A 20,274-nucleotide genomic window follows, 5' to 3' on the forward strand; every position below is an offset into this window, starting at 1 on the left:
AAATAACATCACGCACCTTAAGAAACCAAGACCTACAAAGAGAGAGGTGGGACATATCTCACTGATGTTACTTAGTCATTATGATGAAACATCTGAAAACAAACCTTCCAGATAACTTACATACATATCAACCTGAGCTACAAATCTTCTGAAAAATCGCTAGCAATCTTAACTTTAAAGAAGCTGCTAGACCTGGGTTTCTCTAGTATCTTCTATTTTTTTTTCTATTTCTAAAGGACTGCTCTCTTCCAGCCTACTAAAACTAATTCTTACATTGGTCTTCGAGTCACCTATCATTTCAGTTTTCCTCCCCACTCTGACTGACTCTTTAAAATATCCAAGGAACAGGAGAATCAAATATCCAAGGAACAGGAGAATCAACGTTTCGGGCATAAGCCCTTCTTCTTATGCCCGAAACGTCGATTCTCCTGTTCCTTGGATGCTGCCGGACCTGCTGCGCTTTTCCAGCGACACATTTTCAGCTCTGATCTCCAGCATCTGCAGTCCTCACTTTCTCCTCAATTCTTTGACCTTCTCCAGTGAAGCTCAAATGAATGAGGCAGAGCAATTCATCTTTCAGTTAGACACCATCTTCCAGGGTCAACATAGGCATTCGACAATTTTCAGGTTATAACCTCTGCCCCCAATTTATTTGAAATACTACTGTTAATAAATCAATTTATTATTGCCAAATAAATCTCCTCTTGACGCAACTTCTTTCTTTTACTTGTTACACTGCCATCTTGTTTTGCCTGGACCATTATTATCCCTTATGTCATTTAATCTCTTTCTTTCTAGACTATCAAAGACATTCTCTTCTGTTCCTTCTCCCATCCAGTCTGCCTTACAATCTGTCACTATAACTGATTAACATTTCTTACATCTCGGTCTTTTACAGTCCAAATGCTGTAACAAACGTAAAATGTTTACTGTGCTATTCCCCTCCAGATGCTGACCTTTAAGTTTACTCTTGGGAAACGGGTGTCACTGACTGATCAGAATTTATTGTCTATCCCTAATTACCCTCGATACAATGGTTGTAAACTGTTTTCTTGAACAGTTGTTGTAGACAAATCCACAATACCCTGAGGGAGGGAATTCCAGAATTTTGGCTGGTGACAGTGAAGGATCAGCAATAAATTTCAAAGTCTGGATGGTGAATGACAGAGGGGAACTGGCAGGTGATGATGTTCCTATATATCTGCTACCCTTGTCCTTCTAGATGGAAGTGGTCATGCGTTTGGAAGGTGCTATCTAAAGAATCTTTGATGAATTTTTTCAGTGCATCTTGGAGATAGTATACACTGCTGCCACGGAGGGAATGGATGCTTGTTCCAATCAAAAGTGCTGCTTTGTCCTGGATGGTGTTGGCACTGCATCCATCCAAGCACATGGGGAGGTATTCCATCACACACCTAACTTATACCTTGTAGATGGTGGGCAGGCTTTAGGGCATCAGGTGGTGAGTTACATGCTGCAGTATTCCTAACTTCTTAGCTGCACTTGCAGCCACTGTTTGTGGCAAGTCCAATTGAGTTTCTGGCCAATGGTAACTCCAAGGGTATTGATAATGGGGAATTCAATGATGGTAACGCTGATGAACATCAAAAGGCAGTGGTTAGATGGTCTCTTATTCGAGGTGGGGGTCCTTGACTGTGGCACATGTTACTTGTGTTACATGCCACTTGTCAGTCTAAGCCTGGACATTGTCCAGACGTTGTTGCATTTAAACTGCTTTAGTATCTGGAGGAGTTGCAAATGGTGCTGAACATTGTACAAACATCACTTTTTGACTTTATACGTTAACACTAACGATCTCGATGAAGGAAATGAGGGCATTCTAGCTATGTTTGCAGACGATACAAAAGATAGGTAGAGTGACAGTAGTACTGAGAAGAAGGGGAGGCTGCAGAAGGATTTGGACAGGTTAGGAGAGTGGGCAAAGTAGTGGCAGATGGAGTACAATGTGGGAAAAAGTGTGAGGTCATGCATTTTGGTGGAAAGAATACAGGCGTGGACTATCTTCTAAATGGAGAGAAAATTCAGAAGTCTGAAGTGCAAAGTGACTTGGGAGTTCTAGTCCAGGATTCTCTCAATGTAAACGTACAGATTGAGTCAGTACTTAGGAAGGCAAATGCAATGATGGTATTTATGTTGAGAGGACTTGAATATAAAAGCAAGGATGTACTGCTAAGGCTCTGGTCAGACCACATTTAGAGTACTGTGCACAGTTTTGGGCCCCATATCTCAGGAAGGATGTACTGGCCCAGGCTGTGTTCAGAGGAGGTTCACAAGAATGGTCCCAGGTATGAAAAGCTTAATATGAGGAATGTTTGAGGACTCTGGGTCTATACTTGGTGGGGCTTAAAAGAGTGAGAGGAGAATCTAATAGAAACTTGCATAATACTGAATGGCCTGGACAGAGTTGATGCTGGGAAGATGGTTCCATTGGTAGGAGAGAGTAGGATCAGAGTGCATAGTCTCCAAGTATGCCTTTTACAAAAGTGATAAGGAGAAACATTTTTCGCCAGAGAGTGGTGAATCTATGAAATTCATCCCACAGAAGGTCATTGAATATATTCAAAGACAGAGATAGATAGGTTCTTGAGCATCAAGAGCTATGGGGAGAAAGCAAGAGAATGGGGTTGAGGAACTCATCAGCTGTGATTGTATGGAGGAGCAGACTCGAAGGGGTGAATGGCCTAATTTCTGTTCCTATGCCTTACAGTCTTTTCAGTGAAGATCCCCACTTCTGATCTTATAATGGAGGAAAGGTCATTGGTGAAACAGCTGAAGATATCAGAGCCTCAGGCAGTACCCCAAGGCACTTTGGCAGAGTTGTCCTTGAGATGAGATGACTGACCTCGAACAGCCACAACCATCTTCCTATGCGTCAGATAAGACTCCAACCAGAAAGTTTGCCCCTGATACTCATTCATTGCAGTTTTGCTAGGGCTCTTTGATACGCACTTGGTCAAATGCAGCCTTGGTGTTAAGGGCTGTCAATCTCACCTCTGAAATTCAGCTGTTCCATCCATGTTTGAACAAAGGCTGTAATGAAATTAGGAGCAAATGGCTCTGATGGAATACAAACTGGGCATCATTGATCAGGTTATTGCTGAGCAGGTGTTGCTTGACAGCACTGTTGATGACACCTCCATACTACTTTACTGATGATAAACAGCAGACTGATTTTATGTACAGGACATACCTGGACAATTTTCCACATTGCTGAGTAAATGCCAGTGTTGTAACTGTATTGGAAGAGATTGATTAGGGGAGCAGCAAGTTCTGGAGCATAAGTCTTTACCACGATTGCCAGAATGCTGTCAGGACTCAGTCTTTGCATTATTCAGTGACTCCAACTGTTTTGTGGCATCACGTGGAGAGAATCGAATTGATTGTAAAGTCTGACAGCTGTGATGCTAGGAACCACTGGAGGAGGCAGAGATGGATCATTCACTTGGCACTTCTGGCTGAAGATTGTTGCGAATGCTTCAGCCTTATCTTTTGTACTGACGTGTTGGATTCTTCCATCATTGAAAATGAGAATATTTGTGCAGTCTCCTCCTCCAGTGAGTTGTTTAATTGTCTATCACCATGTACAACTGAATGGAACCGGACTGCAGAACACAGACCTTTTCTTTTACTTCTCATTTCAAATTTACAACATTTGCAGCATTGGTATCAGTTTGTTAAATTGCTGAGGAAGCTTCATAAATTTCTCATCTTACCATTTGAAGCCATCCACTATCTCCAAAATTTCATTACTGGCTTTCTGCAATAACCATTATTTTACAGAAGTGCTGAGTATACTGGCTGTCATTTATGCTCTAAAAGTCTGGTGTTAGCTAAGTCAATGATTATTCAGTCTAAATCAATACTGTCCATTCACATTTTTTTCATTTAAAGACATCAAGTTATAGTGATTGTTAAAACAATGAGTGTTTGCAATTGGAGAATTTGAACAGGTTGGCAATGTCACTTTACAACCGAGGAAAATCAGTGTACTGCAACTTTGCAAAGATGATCAAGTGTCTGGTAGTTATTTTTGCCGGCTCCATATTATTTTATGCTTTTCCTCTTGGAGATTGCAACAATAGCTGAACAACAGTTTGTACAACAAATTATTCATTCTAACCAGCATTTATAAAGGAATGTTATTTAACTATCTCTTGAATTATTTTTAGAATAATTTTTACATATGCCCATTTGGTGTCACCTAAGCAATACAAGCACCAAGGCAACTCTGTACCGTATCCAGGGGTTAAGAGCTATATTACAGGAAGCTATTTAGACTTGAGTCACAAGCAGCATAATTACACTGGAAACACAAAATTTAATTCTACACCTCAACTTTTATCTCTGGATACTTCCAGAACATTTTTTCCAAATCAACTAATTGAGAAAAGTATTTCCCCAAAGCAAATTCTTACTTGGGGACTACATGAATACCTTTAATGTTTATTCTATATAAATCAATTATATTTACTTCACTAATATTTAATATCTGATAAGTCTTATGTTTTATGGGGTAATAAATATAATCTTAAACTCTAAACATTAGTCTATTAGTTTTATAAAATTAAGTACCAACCTTTGTGATTTTTTAGGGGCTCTTGGTTGTCTGGTTCTTTTTTGCTTTTGTTCCTGATTTTCATTATCACCGTCACCATCTTCCCTTTCAACCGCAATTGCTCTCTTTTTACTTCTTTTGCCTCCTTTTCCTTGCGTCTCTCCCTTAGGGACTTCTTCATTTGTAGCTTTTGGCGGACGCCCTCTTTTTGTTTTCTTTGGTGGACTATTTTGTTCATCTTCGTTCTCCAAGAGATCATCTTTTGATCTTTTCTCTTCTGGCCATTGCTGTTCATCTGAATCAGAAGTGTGTGCAGCTCTTTTTCTACCTCGTTGACCTGTTTTTGCAGGTTTCACTTGATCTAGAAGTTCTACACTTGACCGATCCTCTTGATCTAATGAAAGTACAGAGGCTGCTTTCTTCCGTCCTCTTGGTTTATCACTTTCTGACTGCAAATAAAAGTTGATTATCATTGGCTTGTGGGTTGATAGTGAAAGCACACATTACACGTATCTGTGATAAAGCAAAGAACAAAATAGAAACAAACTATTCCGAGCAATTAATTGAAATATTGGCAACTATCTTCCAAAAGCAGTAATCACTGTTGGACAACATGTTTTATTCCACGTTTACCCGAAAACCACCCCCCCACAAACTCTGACCAACATCGGATGCTGGAGGCCTCAGCAATGCACTGCCTATCTTCATTCGAGCTGAATCCTTCCAGTGCAGGACTGTACAGGAAAGCCAACCCATGTCCCTTTTATACAGCAGTCACTATAATCTGATAAATTCAAATCATCAGTACACTTAACAGCTGTGGGATATTTATAAACACTGAAAAGCTGTTTAAATAAGTCAGGTAATTACGCACAGAATGGAGCAGTTAATAAGGTGGCAAGTCAGATTTTGGGGTGAGAAGGATGGGGAAAGAAGCATTGCTGTTTTGAATCAAAGCTGGATAGGCAAGGGGCTATCATGCAGTTTTGAGCCAATCCCTCAGATTTCTTAGCGAATAGTTCAGGTAAATGAATGACAACCTTCTGAAGACTCCAACTCCAAGTTAGGAATGTTCTCACAGAATCCAGGAGCTGGGTTATTGGGCATTGGAAACTTAAATTTCCTTGGCAATTACCATGTAGTCAGTGAGTCAGAACTTTGAAGAAGCCCCAAAGTACATTTTCCAGCATTTTTCACGATCTTAGATTATCGAGAGACTGAAAAAATGGGCCATTATTATAATAAATAATGAAGTTATAATGTCTTGATCTCCATTTGTTGAGCAGACTATGAATTACGATGGTGCAAAGCAGTTGACTGACAGAAAGAATCCAAAAAATGATTATTCCGTAGAAATAACTGCAACATAGAACTACGTTTGGATCAGACACCAGTCTCTTCCAGAGATTCAAAATCAGTTATGATTACAATATTGTCATTCAGATAATCATTATTATGCTTTTCAAAGCAAACCACCTTCCTCTCCATTATCACTGTGCGAAGGAACTAGAACATAAACGCAAGATGATACAGAATATTTTTTCTCTTAGACACAGATTTGGATAAGCTCTCCACAGATTAAGTTCAGCTCAAGTAAATTACAGGGTCCAGCCAAATGAATGTAATAAGAGCAAGGTGTCAATTTGGCCCCTTGATAAAAGCCTATGTAGCATTGCTAGGAATGAAACAATACCAATTATTGACTCTATAACATCTCTTGAAGACACAACTAGACATACCCTCAGATGGTCTGGGTCTTCCCTCTTATCCATTTTCTTTGTGGGGAGAGGTGGATTCTTCATTACTGTGATATCCTCATTTTCGCTGTGATCAATCTCAGAACTATCGAGCCTTCATTAAATAATTTACAAATTGAGTAATCAAACACAGCTAACATGATTAATCCAGTTTTTGATTTATTTCCTTGCAAACAAATTCTAAAACATTTCCTCACAAACAGAAGTAAACAAAGTGACACATTTTCAAACAATGTCCACTTTATCATTAAAAATACATGAAGAAGTGACAATTGGCTTGAAATTACCTCTTTTAAACAACATTATGTAAACTTTAGGGAAAATTATACTGTGAAAAATAACAAAGATAAGCAATAACTGAAATTATATTCCTGTGAAATAAAAGTGAATTTATACAAATTTATTTAAATGATGCTTCCAGATTGTACCATTTTCCAGATTCAATAATTGTTCCCGGTATGAAGGAGGTACAGTTATTATTGCTGCTGCCACTATAAAATTTATTATATCTCTTCTGAGCTTGAAAGTCATTTTTGGAAATATGCAAAATGTAACAATTGTCTGTTTTGAATGGATGAACTCCAGACATATCTGTTGGGATATCATGGTTGATAAATTCACCAGAATTTAGAGGAGGATGTAACAAGTAGAACTGCTAAGGGGAGGCCAGTTGCTATTGTTCACTTGGACTTTCAGGAGGCTTTCAATAACATCCCACTAACAGATTACCATGTAAAATTGAAGTGCATGTGATTGGGGAGGTGGGGGTATTGAAATGGATAGAGAACTGGCTGGCAGACACAGTAGGAATAAATACGTCTTTTTACAATGGGCTAGGTAGTGACAAGCGAAGGATCACAGACATCAGTGCTTGAACCCCAGCTATTCACAATATAAAATCATTAAAAAGGAGGAAATTGAGTGTAAAATCTCCAGGTTTGCAGATGATATTGAGCTAGGTGAAAGGTGAACTATGAAGAGGATTCAGTGATGCTTCAGCTTGATTTGAACAAGTTGAATGAGTGGGTAAATGTGCAGCAGGTGAAGTTTAAAAATCGAAAAATGTGAGATTATCCAGTTTGGTCGAAAAAACAGGAAGGCAATTATTACTGGAGTGGGGACAGATTGGGAAAAGGGGAGCTGCAACAAGATCTGGATGACATTGTACACCAGTTGCTGAAAGTCAACTTGCAAGTACAGCATGAGGTGATGAAAGGAAATGCTAGGTTGGCCTTCATAGAAAAAAAGATTTGAGTACAAAAAAACATGTCTTGCTGCAACTGTCATAGAATCCCTACAGTGCAGAAAGAGGTCATTCAGCCTAATTAGTCTGGAATGACCCCGAGGACCACACCCCCTCCCTTCATAACCCTATATTTACCATGGTGAATCCACCTAACCTACACATCTCGAGGTACTACGGGGCAATGTAGCACAAGGCCGAAGGACACACAGACATGGGGAGAATGTGCAAACTCCACAATCACCCAAGGCTGGAATCGAACTTGGCTCCCTGGTGCTCTAAGGCAGCAATGCTAACTACTCACCCAGTCACTCTGCTGCCCACGTAATTGTAAAGTGTGTTGTAAATACAAAGTAATTGTAAATTGTGAAACCACACCTGGAGTACAGTGTACAGATTTTGTCTCCTGTACCTTAGGAAGGATGTTCTGGTTATGGAGGGAAACAAAGGCTTACCAGACTGACGCCCTGGGTTGCAGGACTGAGGTATGAAGATATTCTGGATTGATTAAGACGATATTCACTGTGGTTTAGAAGAACAGTTTCGAGGTTTGGGGATGATTGGTGCTGGGGGAGGCAGAATCCGATAAAATTCTAACAGGATGACACAGAAGAAATGCACAAAGGATGCTTCTAGTGACCAGGGAGTCCAGAACCAGTGGTCACCAACTAAGGATAGACCATTTTGAACTGACATGAACAGAAATTTCTTCAAAGTGGCAAGCTGTGGAATTCTCTGTCACAGAAAACAGTTGAGGCAAAAAACCATGAATCTTATCGAGGAGGAGTTGGATACAGTCCTTAGTACTAAAGGGATCAAATTTTATGGAGAGAAAACAGGAGCAGGATATTAATTTGGATGAACATCCCATGATCATATTGAATGGCAGAATAGACTTGAACTGCTGAATGTCCTACTCTTGCTCCTATTTTCTACAGGTCTAATCGGTCTTCCGCACAAAATAATTTTGACACTACAGCGGAAGTGTAATGGTTATCCGAAAAAGATTAAACTTTCATCTTAGCAGTGAACTTCACAAACAGATTCCCCTGACAACAAAAAGTCCATTCAAGCTTATATTGCGGATTGTTGTTATTGCCTATTATAGAATTCACATTTAGCCCACTATACCTTCCTTTACTTCTTCCAGGAGAACTGGGATTAGAGTTGCTGCTGGCATTACTCATAGTTTCCATTCGTGATGACTTGGTCTGTGCCTGTTTTCCTGCTGATGACAGAGGCTTATTTACTGCACCTAGAACATTAGTTGCCTTTGGCTATGTGAAAGAAAAAAAAATGTAATGATTAAATTTGGAGATGCTGACCAGCATCAAATTGTCAATTACAAAATAGCAGTTTTGAATTTCCATTGGAAGTGGAATGCATACCTCATTTTAAAGTATGCAATTTTTAAAAAATCTAAATTTGCTTAAGATCTTTATGGCTAGACAACTTCTGAAAGGTTAAATATATTGGAAACTGCATTAAGCTCTACCCAATTTATTTACATTATGCAGACATGTGGGGAATTTGGGGCAATTGCTCTGGATCTCAACATGGACATATTTTCACCTATGCCTCCCAACAGTCTTAGGAGCACTGTTTAACTTGTTAATGTAACTGTTCCCAAATTCTGTCATGCAATAAACTACATCTTGTTAAGATAACAAGAAGCTTGTCAGACCATTAGCGGCTATTGCTCAACCATAGTAAATTAAATAGATTTTCAGCCCAAGTCAAGGGCAGAGGAATGGTGGCAGCATCTTGCTTACCCAAAATACCACACAAGTACAGAAGAAATAAAGAAAATTCAAAGGGCCACAGTTTCTGTGGTGTGCAGATTAAAAACGAGAGAAGAATTCAGCATAAAATTTGTAGATTTGTATGAAGGGATGTAGCAGATGTTTACAAGTATATTAGAATTTTTCAAAAATCACATTACCTTGCCAGGTGTAAAAAAGGCTTTCATCTCTGAAGGTAGATAATTTTTGCTATTGTTGAAATTCTGAAAAACAAAACAAAACTTGAGAAAGTTTTTATTTTAAGCAGACTTCACTGGAAGTGGCATTGCATAGTAAACTGGAAAGAATTATGCAATTTTCTACCTTCAAATCAGCATCTGTGAGGTAATCATGTGTTACTCCACAGAAATTCCAAAACAGAGGTACACTTGGGAGCAAAATAAAACACAATATGAACATTCAAATAGAGCTCTCTACCTGAGCACCAGAAGAGATACAAGTTTGAAAGATGTATTGTTCTATTTTGAAATGTGAGCTAAACTAAAAGTGGCATATCTTCCAAAAAACTTAAAATTGTTGTTGAGAATCAACATGCAAGTGCAAGTTTTGTAATCACCTAATGCTTTCTCCAAACCAACTCGAGCAATTATAATTAATCTTCCTTATGAAGCCCATACTGTCAGATAACAACAGTCAGACAAGAGTGTCTGAGCTCCTAATTTTGTGATACGCTGCTACACTCTCCAACATTTTGGAGTATACCAAAGCTTCAATTTCCCTTCAAATTATTCACAATGATAACGACATTTAATTTCAAATCACGACAAAGATTAAACAAAATTAGTGACAGGCCTACATCCTACTTAATGTCAGCACTGTGTTCTAGCAGATTTTATGCAGAATTACAGCAGTTCCCAATTTTCACTGCACATTTAATTTTCAGAATGTTATTGTTAATCATATCTTGCTGAAAACCTTTTTAATGGGCCTTTCATCCCATCAATTTCTCCAATACTATTTCCCTATTAATACAAATTTCCTTCAGTTCCTCCCTTTCACTATACCCAATGTTCCCCAACATTTTTTGGGACATTGCATGTTGATTTTCAAGTACAGTTTTAAGTTTTTGTAAGATATGCCAGTTTTACCAAATTAAATCAATAGCACTAAACAGATAGGGTCAGAGTGTTGAATCTGCATGGGTAGAACAAAGTAACTGCAAAAGGTGAAAAAAAAATCATAGTTGGAATTACATATAGGTCTCCCAAAGGTACTCAGGAGCTGGGGTGCACGATACACCAAGAGACAGAAAAGATGAGTAGGAAAGCTAATTAGTGACCATGGGGGATTTCAGTATGCAGATAGACTGGGAAAAATCAGGTTGGTAGTGGATTGCAAGAAAAGAAATTTGTGGAATGTCTGCGAGATGGCTTTTTGGAGCAGCTTATGTTGAAGCCCACTAGGGAATGGGCAATACTGGACTTAGTGTTGTGCAATGAGGAAGACTTGATAAGAGAGCTGAAGGTGAAGGAGCCCTTATGAGACAGTAATCATAATATGATGGAATTTAATTTGAAAGGAAGATGATAGAATCAGAGGTAACAGTATTACAGCTAAATAAAGAGGCCTGAGGGAAGAGCTGGGTAGAACTGACTGGGAAAAGAGCCTAGCGGGAAAGTCAGCAGAAGCAATGGCAGGGGTTTCTGAGAGTAATTCAGGAGACACAGCAGAGATTCATCCCGAGGAAAAACAAACATGGTACGGGGAGGATGACTAGGGAAGTCAGGGACAGCATAAAAGCAAAAGAGAAAGCATATCATGTGGCAAAGGACAGTGGGAAACCAGAGGATTGGGAAGCTCACAAAGACCAACAGAGGGCAACATAAAAAATGAAATAATGAGGGAGAAGATTAAATATGAGGATAAGCTAGCCAGTAATATAAAGGAAGACAATAAGAGTTTCTTTAGATATATGAAGGGCAAAAGTGGACATTGGGCTGCTGGAAAATGACACTGGAGAGGTAGTAATGGGGGAACAAGGAAATGGTTATTGAACTGAATAATTATTTGGCATCAGTCTTCATGGTGGAAGACATGAGTCATGTCTCAAAGATTCAAGACAGTGAGGGGACAGAGCTGAGTATGGTGGCCATCACCAAGGACAAGATGCTAGAAAAACTGAATGGCCAGAAGGTAGTTAAATCACCTGGACCAGATGGACTGCACCACAGAGTTCTAAGGAAGATAAAGCAGAGGCATTACTGGTGATCTTTCAGGAATCACTAGAATCAGGGAGGGCTTCAGAGGACTAAAAATTGTTAATGTGACGCCCCCATTTAAAAAGGGAGCAAGGCAAGACAGAAAATTACAGAACGATTAGCCTAACCTCAGTCGTGGACAAGATCCTGGAATTCATTGTAAAGGTTGAAATTTCTGAATATTTGGAAGCGTATGGTAAAATAGAGCAAAGTCAGCATGGTTTCATCAAGGGGAGGTCATGCCTGACAAATCTGTTAGAGTTCTTCGAGGAAGTAATGAGCAGATTAGACCAAGGAGAGCCAATGGATGTTATCTACCTGGACTTCAATAATGCTTCTGACAAGGTGATGCACAGGAAGCTGATTAAAGATAAGAGCTCATGGTGTCAGAGGCAAGGTGCTGGCATGGATAGAAGTTTGGATAACTGGCAGAAAGCAGAAATTGGGGATAACAGGGTCCTTCTCAGGATGGCAGCCGGTGACAAGTGGTTTTCTGCAAGGCTCAGTGTTGGAATCACAACTTTTCACTTTATACAGTAATGATCTAGATGAAGAAACGAATTGTTAGGCATGACCTCCCTTTGATGAAACCATGCTGACTTTGCCCTATTTTACCATATACTTCCAAAATATTCAGAAATCTCATTCTGGCTACATCTGCAGATGATACAAAGATAGGTAGAGTGACAGGTAGCATGGAAGAGGCAGGGAGGCTGCAGAAGGATTTGCAGAAGTTAGGAGGGTGGGCAAAGAAGTGGCAGGTGGAATGCAACATGGGAAAGTGTGAGGTCATGCACTTTGGTAGGAAGAATATAGAGGCATTGACTACTTTCTAAACAGGGAGAAAATTCAGAAGTCTGAAATACAATGATATTTGGAAGTTTGAGCCCAGGATTCTCTCAAGGTAAACTTGCAGGTCGAGTCTATACTTCCATTGCTTTGCCTCTAATTTCCTGTTTAATCCCTTCTCCAACATTACCACTACAGTTAGGAAGGCAAAAGCAATGATGGCATTTATTTTGCAAGGACTTAAATATACAAGCAGAGGTATACTTCTGGTCAGACCACATTTGGAGTATTGTATGCAGGTTTGAGTCACATATCTCAGGAAGGATATACTGGCACTAGAGTGTGTTCAGAGGAGGTTCACAAGACTAGTCCCAGGAATGAAAAGCTTAACATATGAGGAACATCTGGGTTTATACTTGATGGAGATTAGAAGGAATGGGGGAGGGGAGGGGGTGGTAGAAGAGATCTAATTGAAACATACACAATACTGAATGGCCTGGACAGAGTAGATGTTAGAAAGATGGTAGGACAGACTAGGACCTGAGGGCATAGTCTTAGAGTAAAGAAAGTCCTTTTAGAATGGAGATAAGGAGCAACTTCTGCCAGAGAGTGGTGAATCTATGGAAAGAGATAGGTTCTTAAGTATCAAGGGTTACACACAGAGAGAGAGAGAGAGAGAGAGAGAGAGAGAGAGAGAGAGAGAGAGAGAGAGAGAGAGAGAGAGAGAGAGAGAGAGAGAGAGAGAGAGAGAGAGAGAGAGAGAGAGAGAGAGAGAGAGAGAGAGAAAAAGTGGGAGAATGGGGTTGATACACTGATCAGCCATGATGAATGGCCTGATTTCTGCTCCTATGTCTGACAGCCTTATTATTTGTATTGGCAATTTCTTTGTTCCTCATTTCTGACTGTAAGGGAACTACATTTGTCTTCACTACTGTTTCTCTCTTCACATTCCTATGGAAGGTTTCAGAGTCAGTTTGTATATTCCCAGCATGCTCAAGTCTCATACTCTATGTTTCCATCCTCCTTTGCTGAAATCTATCTGCTCCCAATTCTCAAGTCTACTGCTCTTTTTAGTCAAATTGTATGTCCCTTCCTTGAGTCAAATATTAAGCTTCATTTTCTTGTTGCCATAGTCAGGCCATCTTTCCAGCTTTACTTTTGTGCCAGATAGGAATGAACAATTGTTCAGTTCTTCCATACATTCTTTAAATGTTTGCCAATGCCTATCCACAGTCTCCACTTGAAGTAATATTCCTCAATTTATCACTGGTGTAAGGCACCAGCTATCAATGTAGTTTCCTTTTACTTAAGATTTAGGACCCTGGTTTCAGGATCAATTATTTCACTCTCCAACGTTGTGAAGAATTATCATGTTATGCTCACTTTTCCCTGTGGGGCTCAAACAGTTTGATTGCAGATTATTCTTCTTTCATTACAGAATACCTAGTGTAGTATGGTAGGCCTGTTCTTGTTGGTTCATCAACATATTGATCGAGAAAATCATCATCTTGGACACAATGCAGGAATTCCTTTGCTATTACAATATTACTGAATTCATTTGCCCAATCTTTATACAATTTGAAGTTATGCACAATTACAGCTGTACTTCTAATGCTTTGCATCTAATTTCCTATTTAGTCCCTTCTCCCACATTACTATGAGAGTTTAAAGCGTTTATATATAACTCCCATCATCATTTTCTACCTCACGGTGTTTAAGCTTTACCCATTCAGATTCCACTTCGCTGGAGCCAATATCCTTCTTCACTATTGAATGAATGAACTCCTGAAATAACAGTGCTACCCCACCAGCTTTTCCTGTTTGTCTGTCCTTCCTAAGAACCGAATATCCCTGATCTCTGGTCACTCTGCAGTCGCATCTTCGCAATCCCAAATATATTATATTTGTCTATATCTATTTATGCCAGTAATTCATCAACTTTGTGGTGAATGCTCAGTGCATTAAGACCCAAGGCCTGAAGTCTTACCTTTTTAACACTTAGTCCTGTTCACAATATTTGGTACTGTGACGTTGTTTAAAACTTGCCTTTAAATTCTCCGCTTCTCATTTCCCATTCTGTCTTATGTTTTTGTCCTTGTTTCCCTCTCTTCTATCACCCTACTCAACCTACTGTCAATTTAGTTTAAATCCTCACCAAACGCGCTAGCAAATACTCCCTCAGGGCACAAGTTCCGGTCCTGCCCATGCTTGCACTGGTCCCACCTGTCCTAGAATGGGTCTCAATGGCCCAGGAAGCTGAAACCCTGCTCCTTGCAGAATAACTCCAGCCATACAATTAATCTCATATATCCTGACATTTCTGCTTTATCTCAGACATGCCTCAAGCAAGCCTGACAGCAGTCCCTTCTTCATACGGAGGATACATTGCATTGTGTTGTGTTGCACTATGTTACATGGGACTAATGTTAAAGAGATCTAACAAGTCAAGACTGAATTTCCACGGAGGTACTGCAGATATTAAGCAACAAAAAATTATTAATTAACCAAAACCTGTTAACCTCAAAGTCTGCACATTCTTTAAATTTTTATTACCACCAGCCAGGAGATCAACTCAAGTTCAAAGAAGTGTGTGGCAGGTCAAGTCAGATGCAGCACAAAGCATACTTTCGAATGAGGCATCAACCTAGGACTACTTGCATGTTAAAGAGTGAAAGCAGTCTGCAAAAACGGGGCTGTGAAATCCACAGGTGGTGGACAAACAATTAACAGGAATTGCTGCTCTACAAAAGATCCTCTCCCTCAATAAAATCAAAATACAACAGTTGCTGAAAATCCAGAAATCGAGAATACTGGAGAAACTCAAGAGGTATGGCAGCATCCATGGAGAGTGAAACATAGTTAACATTTCTAGTCTGGTTTTACTTGTTCAGAATGGTATTTTTCGTTTGTTTCATCATCCTTAAATGATGAGGAGGCCTTTAGTTCAGGCTAAAGCATTTCAGCCAGAAACGAGACGATGGTCCACACTGTTCTTATCTTGATGTCCGCAACACGACAGATGTCAATATTCAACCAACTTGATTCACTCCATGTGATCGTCAAGAAATGGCTGGAGGCACTGGATATTACAAAAGATGGGTTCTGACAAGATAGTGGCAATAGTACTGAATCTCCTTTGTTCTAGAACTTGCCACACTACTAGCCAAGCTGTTCCAATACAGCTCACAAAACTGGCATTTATCTGACATTGTGGAAAATTACCTAATTATGCTGTGCACAAAGCGGGAAATATAAGGCAAATCTGAACCAAACTACTGCTGCCCTATCAGGCTACTCCCCAGCAATAAAGTGATAGTCAACAGTGTTACTAAACATCACTGACAAAGGAATAATTTGTTCAGTAGCACTGTTTGGCTTCTGCCTGTGCAATTAATTTCCTGATATCATTAGGGCCTTGGTCAGAACACGAACAAAAGAGCTGGACCCGAGTGTTTGCCCTTGGCATCAAGGCAGTATTCAGCAGACTATGACAAAGAACTCCAGTTAAACTAGAATCAATGGGAATCAGAGGGTAAAATTTCCACTGGTTGGACCAATAGTTGGCACAAAGGAAAACGGTTGAGGTTGTTGGAAATCAATCATCTCTGCTTCAGTGCATCCCAGCAGGAGTTCCTAGGTCCAGCCACTCCATCAATGGTCTTCCAACCATTACAACTCAGAACTGATGGTTGCATCATGTTTTGGGCCAAGCATTAACACTCCAACACTGACAAGTCCCTGTTCACTGCAGCAAGAACTGGACATCATCCAGATCTGGGCTGACCAGTGCTAAGTGACATGCACATTATACAAGTGCAAGGCCATGCCAATCTCCAAAACGAGTCTCACCATCTTTCCTCGGCATTCATTAACATTATCATTGGTTCAATCCACCACATCAAAATCACGAAGTTACCATTAAAACAAACTCAACCAGTCATATGCACACTATGGTTCAAAAGCCAAGACTTCTACAGTGAGGTAACTCACCTCATGGTGTCCCTGTGCTTGTTGAAAATCTACAAAGCACAAACATGTGATGGAATGCTCTCCACTTCGGTGGATAGATGGAATTCCAAAAGTACTTCAAGAAGCTTGACGTTATCTCAGACAAAGCAACGTGCTTAACTGGCACTACATCCGCAACCTTCACACTCATGCACATTGGCAGCAGTGAGTACCATCTTCCAGATACATTGGAGCAACTCACCAAAGCTCCTGTGACAGCCCTTTCCAAACACATGACCTCTATGGTCTAGAAGGACAAGAACAACAGATGCATGGGAACATCACTGCATGCGAGCTTCCCTTAAAGTCATACAACATCCTAACTTGGAACTATATTGTCATTACTTAATGCTACTGGTTCACAATCTTGAAATTCCCATCCTAACAACAGTGTCTGTGTCCTTGCTTCCAAAGATTACAACGGTTTAAAACTGCAGCTCACCATCACCGTCTCAAGGATAATTGGATATGGGCAATAAATGTTAACACCCACATCCTCTGAATAAATATTTAAAAAACTTAATTGGAAGGGACGAGGTAATAATCTAAACCCCAGGGTAAAGTTAGATCATTATTATGTTAAAGTAAGATACTCAAACTCAGAAGGTCATATAGCAGCAATGGGATAGGAGCTTTAGGCTATACTAAGTATTTACTAAAATTTTAAAATAAAAGTGCAGAACCTCAGCCGTAAAGCGTAAACCTTAGACTTAGAAGTTTCTGCACTTTCCTGCTAAGTCAAATTGATATGAAGATCCATTCTCATTGATGAAAACAAACAGCAGACAGGGTCAGGATATAGGCAAGAGGCCCAGGTATTGTTCAAGCTGAAAGTTTAACTTGCATGTAAGGCCAAAATACATTCCAGTAATACAACAAGCAAGAACTGAAATAGAAGACAGATTAGAGGAGGAAGAGTAAAGGAAACAGATGACTATATGATAGCAGGGTGGTTGCTTTTCAAACTGGAGGTCACAAGGATCAGTGCTGGGTCTCCTGTTTTGTGATTAAGATAAATGATCTGGATGTGAACATATGATATTGCGTTAATAATTTTGCAGATAACACCAAAATTGGGCCGATGGGCCATGAAGTGGCAGACAAAAGTTAAACAAATGTGAGCTGCTGCATTTTGGAAAGGCAAATCAGGACAGGACGTGTACACTTACTGGTGAGGTCCTGAAGAGTGTTACTGAACGAAGAGACCTTAGAGTGCAGTTTCATAGTTCATTGAAACTGCAGTCGCAGATAGACAGAACAGTGAAGGCTACATTTGGTATGCTTGCCTTAATTGGTCAGGGCATTAAGTATAGGAGTTGGGAGGTCATGTTGTGGCTGTGCAGGACATTGGTTAGGCCACTTTTGGAATACTGTGTGAAATTCTAGTCTCTCTGCTCTAGGATGTTGTGAAACTTGAAAGGGTTCAGAAAAGATTTACAAAGATGTTGCCAGGGTTGGAGTGTTTGGACATTTTTTTATTATTACTTATTCATGGAATGAAGGCATTGCTGGCCAAGCCAGCAATTATTGCCCATTCCTAATTGTCAAGAGGACAGTTAAGAATCAACCATATTGCTGTGTGTCTGGAGTAACATGTAGGCCAGACCAGGTAAGGATGGCAGATTCCTTCCCTGAAGGACATTAGTGAAGCAGATGGGTTTTTCCTACAATCGACAATGGATTCACGGTCATCATTAGCCTCTTACTTTCAGATTGTTCCGAGTTCAAATTACACCATCTGCTGTGATGGGATTCAAACCTCGATCCCCAGGACCTGACTGGACCTCTTGATTAACAGTCTAGTGATAATATCACTAGGCCACTGTCTCCTCGGTAGGAGAAGCTGAGGAGGTGGGGACTATTTTCCCTGGAGTGTCACAGGCTGAGTTTTGACCCTTTAGAGATTTATAAAATCATGAGTGGTGAATAGCCAAGGTCTTTCCCCCAGAGTGGGCGAGTCCAAAACTATACGGCATAGGTTTAAAATGAGAGGGGAAAGATTTAAAAGTGAGCAATCTTTTCACATAGTGGGTGGTGTGTGTGTATGGAATGAGCTGCCAGAGGAAGTAGTGGAGACTGGTACAATTACAATAATTAAAAGGCATCCGAATAGGCATATGAATAGGAAGAGATTAGAGGGATATGGGCCAAATAGTGGCAAATGGGATTAGATTAATTTAGGATATGTGGCTGGCATGGACGAGTTGGACCGAAGGGTCTATTTCCATGCCATTCAGCTCTATGATTCTATGACCAAGCATAGAGTTGGTCAGCCAAGGCCCTCCACCTGAACCATCGCCCAAAGCTCCACATGCACAAAAACCTTTTGGAGAATGACTTTGGAAATATGTCTGTGCAAGCATGATGTAATGCAATATGATATTTCCTTCACACGACCCTTTTCGGATTAATGCATTAAACTGGAAAATTATTGCAATCTGATACACATGTAACTGAACACCTAATATGTATTCATTTGTTCATGTTAAAATGCAATTAAGATATGTATATTTAGTTATCGATGAGCAGAGAACCTTTTTTAGATAATTAAGTGACACTTACTAAAATTCATCAAGTGTACACACCTTATCAGGATGAGTGAAATATTTAGCAGGTAGGACTGGGTCTTTTGGAGACTCCAGGCTGTATGTAGTACTTTTAGAGATGATAATGTTCATCGCAACATCACAAACAGTGTACAACTTCTAAAAAGAAACACAGATGTAAGCTTTGCAGATTAATTATGTTCAAAGTCAATAAGAATTACATTTAAGTTACCAATTGGATGTTATCTGGATATTTATCTGAACATAAATAATATTTCTGGATAGTATTGTTAAATGGTTACTGATAGTAGATATTGACCAAAGTAGTCACAGAGAGCAAGCAAGCGAGGTGGTGGTGGGGGGCACGAAAATAGCGTCTGATTGCCGTAGAAGTCAACCTCCTTCTTCTGGAGCTATCTGAACAGCAAATCTCTTAACAAGCTAAAAATGTGAGTTCACAGATCAAAAGTGAGCTGTGAGTTACATTAGCAGTTTTCTTTAAGGGTTTCAGGGATAAACATTAACTAAAGAAAATAGCATCTACGGAACATGCGTACATTCGGCAATAGCAAACAAATTCAGCTATGAAACTTCAGCAGGAAGCTTAGCTTGGAGATATGGGCAACACTTTAAGGTGGTTTGAGTAACTGTTAAGGGTATTGCTGAGTAAGAAGGGATGGATCTTTCACTTTGATATTGGTAATGATATTCTTCCAATAGTTCTTATAATATAGTTCAAGGTTTTCTTTTCTGCAATGAGCTAAGTTCTTTCGTTAGAAAAGTTCACTGGCAGTAGTATTGAGCTTCATGATATGCATTTAAGTGTATGTTCCATTATGGAAAATGACTTATCCAATATTTCTATCAGCTGGGAACTTATAGTGACACTTCAACAATGACTCAGGAGTACAAAATTTACAGGGGACTCATCGGATGATGATGAGCCATTTTCCTTAAAGGGGTCACTACCGGGTATAGACATAAAATAATTGGTAGAAAGATTAAAAGATGAGTTGATGAGGAATATATTCACTGGTGGATGTCTGTAGCTTACTGCCTTAGAGGGTGGTACAGTGAAACACATTCATCACATGTGGTCTTGTATCCTTCGAGTTGCACAGTGGGAAGTCTGGATAACTACTTTTCACCTAGCACACACACAGGAATAAATTGCTTTCTTCTGTGCTAAAAATGTCTAAGATTGTTTCAATGTGTTCATGCTTGCATATATTTCAAGTTGCCATTCTCTGACTTGAGCACAGGAGGTTCTCATTAGAAAGAACCAACTGGTGGTCATTTAACGTGAGAGTCTAAAACCTCAGGAAGAGGGGAGAAGTTGGAAAGGGAATCCTTCA

The 20,274-nt window shown here is 39.7% G+C and overlaps 1 protein-coding gene across 1 annotated transcript in view; it reads right to left on the reverse strand.

The window, feature by feature from the left end:
• Nucleotides 1-20,274, reverse strand: part of pds5b (PDS5 cohesin associated factor B) — a 245,239-nt gene that overhangs the window by 14,609 nt on the left and 210,356 nt on the right. Inside the window, exons 28-32 of the mRNA XM_072577231.1 lie at nt 18,959-19,078; nt 9,519-9,581; nt 8,708-8,853; nt 6,316-6,427; nt 4,598-5,025 (exon numbers count right to left, since the gene is read on the reverse strand). Coding sequence (XP_072433332.1) covers nt 4,598-5,025; nt 6,316-6,427; nt 8,708-8,853; nt 9,519-9,581; nt 18,959-19,078 — 869 coding nt within the window. The remainder of the gene's footprint in view (nt 1-4,597; nt 5,026-6,315; nt 6,428-8,707; nt 8,854-9,518; nt 9,582-18,958; nt 19,079-20,274) is intronic.

This window comes from Chiloscyllium punctatum, chromosome 9 (assembly GCF_047496795.1).
Source record: "Chiloscyllium punctatum isolate Juve2018m chromosome 9, sChiPun1.3, whole genome shotgun sequence".
Taxonomy (NCBI): Eukaryota; Metazoa; Chordata; class Chondrichthyes; order Orectolobiformes; family Hemiscylliidae; genus Chiloscyllium; species Chiloscyllium punctatum.